Genomic DNA, 8,954 nt, shown 5'->3' with positions numbered 1-8,954 from the left:
TGATCACAGGAAGACAGACAGAAGCTCTAACTAAAGAAGGGGGAAGAGTCAGTAACTGCTGACTTTTTTAGAATTACTTTGAGCAGATGGTTTGACTGGAAGGAATTATGCTATCACCTAGACTTTATTAGTGAAAGAACAAAAGAAAATGCAAATATAAATAGACATCTTTTGTTTCTTCTTGCTAAGCTGTGATCTTCAAAATTTTAATGTATTTTCATATGCTTTCTGCAGATACTTACAAGCAGTGACTGAGTTCTTTGCCAAGTCAAGTTAATGTCTTCCATTTTACACAGCAGTGAAAAACCAGGGAAATTACCACATGAGCTCATTTTTTTCAGGGGTTTGAGAAACATATTCTAATGCAGAGGCCCAAAAGCTTTAATTCTGAAAGTTGGGTTCATAAAACATAACTGTAAGGATCAGATGAAGGACCCGTGGTTAATAGTTCTGTAGTTCATTTTGTGTGAGGTTTGTGGAATCAGTTTGATTTATGTATATTGTAATAGAATTATGATATGAAAATATCCACCTTTTGATGCCTTTGTATTTCAGTGACAGGGAAGCATCGCTTCCTGGATGCTCCCAAGCTTATAAAACAGTATCCAAATGAATGGAACCTCATTTCCATTTTAAGGATGAGCAGTTGGGTTACAGCAATTCTTGCTTTAATTTTTTCAAAGTATTTACAGCAGACATTAGGCACTCATAAAATTTTGAAGCTTTTAATCTGGTTTTGCTTACTACTGCATTGGACAAACTGGTAGATTGTAGTTGGAGCATTCTGTATTGCTTTTTGAGGATCTGGATCTATAATTCAGTTTACAAGGCTAAAGAACATTTCAGAAATTTTGAAATTATATTAGTTGCTTTCCTCCTTGGTATGACATTTGTAGAAAAGGCAATTCAGACATCCAGCTGTACCCATGATTTTCTTTAATTGCTTGGCAAGATACATGGAAAGTTACTTGTATTTTTGCATGATAAGGATTTTAGGGACTGTCTCATGTATATCTCCTTCCAGAAGAGTAGAGTAGCTTTCTGTCCCCTTCTCAGTCTGAAAATATCATTCTGAGTTGTGGAATCATCTGCACTCTGCCTCTAGGTAGAATCACAGGATCAATCAAGGTTGGAGGGGACCTCTAAAGGTTGTTTAGACCCCCATCCTACTCAAAGCGGGTCAGGCTACACCAGGTAAGTCAGGGCAGTGTCCAGTCAAGTCTCACAGCACTTGCTCTGCAGTCTGGCAAGTGCCAAATACAGAGGCAGGATTTCGCCCCTCAAGCTGCTGGTTATGCTCGTGCTGAGTTGGCAGAGGATAAGCTTTGTCTTGTCTGCTTCAAGTTTGATTACTATGAAGGTGCAAAACATTGTGAGTTGGACTAAAGTCTTCCACTTTTACAGAAACAGTTTTAAACCTTTAGCCTTTCAGCTATTTCACATCCTGAGGCATGGATTTTGATATTCTATATCGAGGACCCTACTAGACAAAAGTCTCTTAATCTTCTGAAGGTCAGGTGTATGACAGCACCAGCTTCTTCCTTCATTAAGTTTATGGTCAAACATTTTTAAAAGAGAACCTAAATATCTAAAGGATATATTAGCACTCTTCCAGTCCAAATAACCAGAATTAAAAGAAGAAGCAACAGGAGCTGATCAGCAGGATAATTCAATTATTACAGTAGAATACACATGTGCTCTGTGATTGTATTTCAAATGCAGAAAGGGGCTGTGTTCTAACTTCTAATGCTTCCAGATAAGAAAGAAAGCAAAAAAACCCCCAACAAAACAACAAACTGATCTACTTGGGAGCTTCCCAAAAAAGTAGTTAAAAGGAAAGGTAAGTGCCTTAAACTATACAAAAAATATTCTAACTAAAATGATTGTTATGATACAGTTAAATGTCATCACAAAGAAAAAGCAGTGAAATTTGGTAGCTGGAAAAACAAAAGAAGCAGTAAAGATCATTGTACATTTAAGAGTTAGTAGGCAACTGATAGGCTCCAGTATAACAGATATTCGCTGTTTCCAAGTTCTTTGGTTTTACTTCAAGAAGAGTTCCTTACTGAGGACCTCAAAGGTAAGTCATTGTCCACTCCTTTCAAGCACTGCAAACACATACATGGCATGTGCTCTCTGTCCACCTCTCAGGCTGTAACACTTTCCAGCAGTCAGATCCTAGGGGTCTGCATAGATTGATTTACCAGACCTGCCTGGACCCAGAGGTGCTCTGTAGTAACTTGAATCTGATCTGAGCTCTCACACAGACTCTGATCTGCAGGCAAATACTCAAACACAGGACAGATGGTTCTATCACCTTGTTTGGACCTAAAGCAACATCCAAAATCTTACTAACTGACCTGTGTGTAAAAGCAGAAGAATATTTAGAAAATAAATTTTCCATGTATAATTATTTTGACATCAAAGAAAATTAAGTAAGAACTCTAAATCACACGTTATCAACTATAAAATTAGGTTTTACAGCATTAAACCAAGAATGAATTACTACTTGTTTGTTTATTTATTACAAGCATTAAAAGAAGAATGATAATTACTAGCCTGTTTATTTATTACAATAACCTGGTATGAAACCTGTCAAAAATCTACAGTGCATAATATTAACAAGTTTGGAAATTTTTTTCTATAATTGATTGCTGCATAAAAATTATATGTAAGCTTAATTATACTGAATACCTTTTTGACCATGTCTGTGCCTTTTTCCGTTGAGTATTTGCAAGCAGATTATTTATTTGTTAGCATCTGTGGAGCTGTGCTAGCTCAATTATTTCAGACATCCTTGACTCTATTTAAAAACAGTGATTTTTTGGAAAAATCATAGAAAGATTCTCTGGAAGAATCCAGTTAAACACATTTGTAGTAATTCTCTTACATTTTGTTCCTTCATTTCAGATGGAAAGGTGGGGTTTTGTTTACAAAGTCTCCAGCTCATATATGTAATGCTTTATTTTTGTCATGTTCAAATTGAAAAAATGTTTCAGGTTCAACTTCTTTGAAGAATTTTTCGTTTTTAAAACCAGAGAATTAATGTCATTTTTTTCCATGTTGAAAATGCAGGTGCAATGCTACACTAAGGGGTGCTCAGGACAATTTGGTGATATCTAGGTGATCTTGTGGTCCATCCACTCTGCTTGCATTTTGCAGTGTTGTCTTCCTGTGCAGCTCAGGATTTATCACGTTTCATGCTTATGTTTCAGAATTCAGTCAAGTTTTCTGTCTTGTGTTCTCCTGTTTATTGCACAAAGCATAGTAGCCATTTCTGTTGGGTTATTCTGTGGAGGCACCCTGAGTGCTGTGTGCTTTTTGAGACAGTCCAGTAGTGTGGTGTTATATGATCACTAGAAATTCAGCAGAGGAATCTGAGGAGCAGAGTTAGATCCAAGTAGTCCAAAATTTTCCCACTATTCTGTGGGAGCAAAGCTAGATTTGTTTTTAGGCTTGCACTGCCAGGTTTGGGCTTTCCAGATACAGCAACACAAAGATGATGTTATTACATATGATAATATATTCTTAATGTTTTTCATTTGGAGAGTATTTAGTTCATATTTTTGTTTCATTTTTCATAATTTTAGGCCAAAGTAATAGTTTTAAAAGAGAATCTGTCAGTGATCTGACAATGCACTTAATGTTTTCAGCCACTTCACAGTATTTTCTTCCTCTGACAAATACATCTGTTCACCCTGCTTTCAAAACAAATGGTGATTTTTACTATCAAGTGTATGATAGGATTTTGTTACCACAGGAAGGATACCATCATATTACACAGGCAGTAGGCAGTATGTTACAATAACAGCATATTATAGAGTGGACCTAAATATTCTACCAGCATGCCATTAGGGCAACTCTTCCTTCCTCTTCAAATTGATGAAGACATGAGGGTAAGTGTACATTTTTGCTGGCAGTGCATCTGTATTAACCTCTTCTGCTAGGGCTTACACCTTCTCTCCTGCCTGGCTGACAGAACTGCACCAAGAGAAGATTGTGGTCCTGACTTTGTAAGAGATTTTCTTTTAAGAATTTTAAGGAATGTGTAAAAATTCTGTGGTATCAGTCTGTGTTCTCATTAATGAATGACCACACTATTGCATAAATTTTGGTTATTTACATGCAAACCTGAGACTGTTCTTGGGGCCATTTGTACAGTTTTGAGGTTTCTTTTTTTTCTTAATTCAAATGTGTACCTCTTTGCTCTGTAAAAATAAAGGTTAGTCACCACCATAATTATTACTCAAAATCTAATTTATTGGTAATATGCAAAACTCTCCCAGTGGAAACAGATGGATTTTTCTTCACTTTAACAGTGAAGATTGGATTCTTCAACAATTGTTGAGAAGATTCTCTGGGACTTATTTTTCAGGTTCTTTCTGCTCCATATTAAAGCATCTCTCTGGTTCTCTTGTCTTCTCTTTTATTGATTACTTCTTTACAACTTAAGGTGATATTATAACGCTTCTAATTATGGATATTTATATTCCTTTGTCTCAGCCTCTCTCACATCACTAGTAAGAAGGTTTTCAGCTAGTTTTTCCCTTTGTTAGAATTGAAAGAATTGGTTGCTTATATTCCTTTCTGAGTTCTTGTGTCTAGTGTAGAAAATTGCTAGGCAGTAACTGCAAATGAGTGCTTCTTTCTTACTGGCACTTTCACTACATTTGGTTTCAACAAGTGTTCATCTTTTTACTGGTAAATTGTTGGTTTCTTTTGCTTTTTTGCAGAGGTCACCACGTAGTTTAAAAGTTTTGTGTTTGTAATCAGGCAGGTTGTGTGACATATACATGCTACTGTGTGTAAACTAAAATCAGCATGTGTACATAGAATGTTCTCCCTGTGCAACATGCCTCAAAAAAACTTGGCTTAATTTGAGGCCGCCCTGCAGGTTTGCTGCTGTCATGTTGCACATCACATCTCTCAGTAGTTTCATGAGGTTCACAGTAACTAATGTTACTTCTTCAGTTCCTCTTGATCTCATCATCCCGCTGGTATTTTGTGTGATGCTCTAGCCTTACATCCAGCACAGTTCTCTTCCTTTTTTTTAAGCAGTTTGTGGGGTGCACATGGCACTGAATGGTGTTACTGTTTAGTAATGAGGACAGATAAAGCTTTTTTAATTCATATGGGTAAGCATTTTTAATTCCATTGGCCCAGAAAAAGGCAAACAACCATGAACTGCACTGTAGAAGCAGCACATGGAGAACATTATAGAATTTTGTCATGAACTTCTCTTTTATATATTTTAATGCATCATATATACAATAATGGCTTTATTAAACCAATAGAATTAAATTAGTATTAAGTGGACTAAAGGATAATTGCCTATGATTGCTTCCAATGGCTTGCATGAGTCCTAAATTTTTTAATGAATGATCAGAATAGCTACAAACTGAGCACTGGCCACTTAGCTCACCATCCACAGGGAGCAGGAAAGGCTGCTCCCCTGGCATAGTGGGATGGCTCTTACTCAGTTTGGAGACTGCTTCAAAGATAAGCTCCACTAAACCCTGATGCCTGAATATATTGCATTAGTGTGGTACTGGCTGAAGGGATCCAGGAGCACTGGACAAGATAGTGCTAATTCCCTTTGCCTCATGGGCAGCAGCACCATGGGAAGGGGTAGGAGGTGATGGCAAATGCAGTGGTAGAAAAGAGAAGGGGTATTTTGTGCAGTGTTTTCTTCAGCAGCAACTCTTCTTTGCCTCCTCCAGAAGATGAGTGAGGAGCTGTTGCACTATTGCGTCAGTAGCACAGAGCAATCTGTGCATTGCTGCTTAAGTACCAATATTAATGTCCCTAATATCAACTAGTGGTCCATATCAATTAATATTTCCGAGCTGAGAAAAGCCCCAATGACATGTGACAAAAGCAGTAATCCAGCAAGGACAAAAGTTAAAATGTTGCTCTTCCTTACAAATCAAACAAAGCTGGGAAAAAGCCGTGGTTTTGCAGCCTCCTGTACATGTTCTTTGGGGTGATTGGGAGACATCTGTCATGGCAAAGGAGAATCAGTTGACTCAGGCCTCAGAGGGATAGCAAATCATTGCAGTCATTCTGACAGAGGCTGAGAGCTTGAACATTCTCATTCTCCCTTAGAAAGTACACTGCAGAAAAGTAGTACTGTTTTTTCTTGCCACTTTTCTTGCACACTTTATCTTTTTTCAGACGATGCAGTAAGGAACCCTTTCTTAAACAGTACATAACCTTTCTTTAGAGATGTTTTGTATCACAGCTTATAGCATAAAAAAAGGTGAGAAATTAATTTCTAAATACACACATAAAATTTTCTCGTCTATTTGAGTGGTCTTTGTCTGCTGGATTCTTTTCAGTTTCTCCACAAAAAAATATTGTAGTCATGTTTCTTATAATTATCTTACTCTTTGTACAATGCCTGGGATTTTACTAGGGCTTGAAGACCTGCACTGCTTCTTGTATACACTTTAAAAAGTTATATCTAATCAGAGGAACAGAACTGTGTGAAAATACAGACAAGTTTGTAGCTGATCACTAAAATCCCTCTTCTGCTCATTCTTGTAGCACCCACTAACATTTCACCAACTACAGTACTTGTAGGGATATCCCTACAGCTTCTGGGATGAGGCCTGCCCGAGTTTTTTTTTCCTTCCCAGGAACTGGCTTTGCTTATTCACACAGGCATTGTTAAAACAGCTAAAGGGATTTAGGTGCCCAGATCCTAATGACTATTTAATGTGAGCCTTTGAAGGTAACTGAGACAAGCCAGCATACTAAGAGAAACACAACAGCATTTCTCTTAAAGTGTGGCATAGTGAGCAGGGGTTTGGATGTATTGTGGCCATTTTGTACAATGCTCAGGGGAGAGGACTCAGGAATGTTGTTGATGTTTCTATAGAATATGATTTTTTTTCACTCTGTTATGTTCCTCATCACTTCCTAGGATTCCCCCTGGAGATAATTAGATATGCTGAAACACCTTCCCACAAACTGAATTTTGAAGAAAGGAAGCAGCTGGATGAGGATGTGTCTGTTGCTGAGGTTGAACAGTCAGCCTGTGTCCTTGAACAAAGCCCCCGATCTCAAAGGACTTTCTGCTGAAATATGTGAACAGTTACAGCAAATTTTGGGAAATTTCCTAACTAAAAATGGAATGAGTCATCCACATCAGTTTTATATCTGCTGTTAGCTCAGTTAATAGCCATGTATTAGGGAAAAATGATAAGAATCATGGAAGCTGTGTCTCCTACAGAGCTATTTTGTTACGCAGTACAGATACTAAATTGCTTTCTAATCTATAGTTCTGAACATTTTTTCCACTTTTGTTCTTTAAGACTGAACTGTTTCCACATGGAAGGGACATGACTTGCACATTTGAAGACTACATGTACCACACTATACACTGTATTCAGTACAGGACCTGAATGTAGAGTGAATATAGAAATAGCTTTTCATAATGTACAGTGGTGCTATCATGGCATGGTAACCAAGAAATAAATTTATCTTAGTACAGGAACATTCATCTTTTCCTTGGATACAATACAAATCAAAGAGAGTTGACTGAATATGATATTTACATACAGAATCTTAAAGATTAAGATAATTCTGAGTTATAAATAACCTGACATTTAAAATTAAGGCAGAAACTCCAACATTGTCCCTACCTATAGTATTGAGCTTTTACAGTTTTGGGTAATATATTCGGTGTGCTTGCATGAATCTCAACTTTGGTTTTGCTTATTACCTGCTGTTTACTTAAAATAATCTGCTGACCAAAATCAATTCAGTTATACCTGGGTGTGTATCCTTTCATATTTTGAAGGGAAAATTGTGTTCAGTAATTCTTGTCATGTTGTGTTGCCTAGCATGAGAGGAAGAAAAATATCACGTGGATGTTTTACAGTCCAGTCCAGTTCTGAACTCTGATCCAAGCTCTGATTGGTGGATGTTGTGGCTTAAAGACCTGTTGACAAAGAACAGACTAATGTAATAAGAGTTTGAAGCAGACATGTTTTGTTTCCCACCCCATTAGACAGCAACATGTGCTGTGCTGATTGACCATAGCCTCTAGCAGGGGTCCAGTGACTTAGCCTCATGCCTGTAGATCTATAGCAGACAAATCAATTGTTCAGCAGTCACTTTCCTTAGAAGTATAATAAATCTATGTGGTATCTAAAGAATAAAATACTTAGCAATATTATGGCTATTTTTGTAATTATCTCAAATGGTAGCCTGTTTCATGCAACTTTGGGTCAGGCAGGGAAGAAATCTAGCTCTGAATTCTATCCTGTAGTAAATTATACTTGCACTTCTTACAACAGCAAAAAGGAAAGAAAACTTCAAATTGACTTGGTATCTCTTAGGAGACATAATGTCAGGGGTGACAGTGTTACCAGCAGTACCTTGGTAATTGCCTGTGTGCATAGGTCAGCAAAATGCTGTGGGACCTGCAGCTCTAAGAACACGAACCAGTTCTGTGGCCCTTGGGTTTTTTTCAAACTATACCTTAAAAATATGGTGAGTTATTTTTTGCATACCCGTGATACGTTGGTAAAACAAATAAGAGTTATTCTCAGAAGATTTGATATAACCCATTCTCAAGTATCAGAACATACATCTCTCCTCCATTCTGAATCTTGGGAGCTGACACTTTACTAGCACTTGTTGCATTCACTTTCCAGATCACGTGAATGGTCACTGTACAAGCCCAACATCCCAGAGCTGCAGTTCAGGCAAACGACTTTCCAGTGCGGATGTGTCGAGAGCAAACCGCCGAGGGCCCGGCAGGCCCCCCTTCAGGAAAGCCCAGTCTGCAGCCTGCATGGAGATTTCTCTCCCAGTCACCACAGAAGGTGGGTGGCAATGACTGTTCTGCCAGGTATTTGTGAATTTTTCACCAGGTGTGAAAGGGAATGAGTTCAGCAGCATCCTTGTCCCGGTCATCGCCTGAGCTAACTAATGTTTTAACCTAT

At 37.8% G+C, this 8,954-nt stretch overlaps 1 protein-coding gene across 9 annotated transcripts in view; it reads left to right on the top strand.

The window, feature by feature from the left end:
• The window catches only part of STXBP5L (syntaxin binding protein 5 like), a 190,283-nt gene that overhangs the window by 157,251 nt on the left and 24,078 nt on the right, over window positions 1-8,954 (top strand). For 7 of the 9 annotated variants that reach the window (XM_017731889.1, XM_017731886.1, XM_017731887.1 and 4 more), the window contains one exon: window positions 8,664-8,834. The exons of the other annotated variants lie outside the window; for them this stretch is intronic. In XM_017731889.1, coding sequence (XP_017587378.1) covers window positions 8,664-8,834 — 171 coding nt within the window. The remainder of the gene's footprint in view (window positions 1-8,663; window positions 8,835-8,954) is intronic. 9 annotated transcript variants of the gene reach the window in all.

Source organism: Corvus brachyrhynchos, unplaced genomic scaffold (genome assembly GCF_000691975.1).
Source record: "Corvus brachyrhynchos isolate BGI_N302 unplaced genomic scaffold, ASM69197v1 scaffold3, whole genome shotgun sequence".
Taxonomy (NCBI): domain Eukaryota; kingdom Metazoa; phylum Chordata; class Aves; order Passeriformes; family Corvidae; genus Corvus; species Corvus brachyrhynchos.
This window is presented reverse-complemented; position numbering and strand designations above follow the sequence as displayed.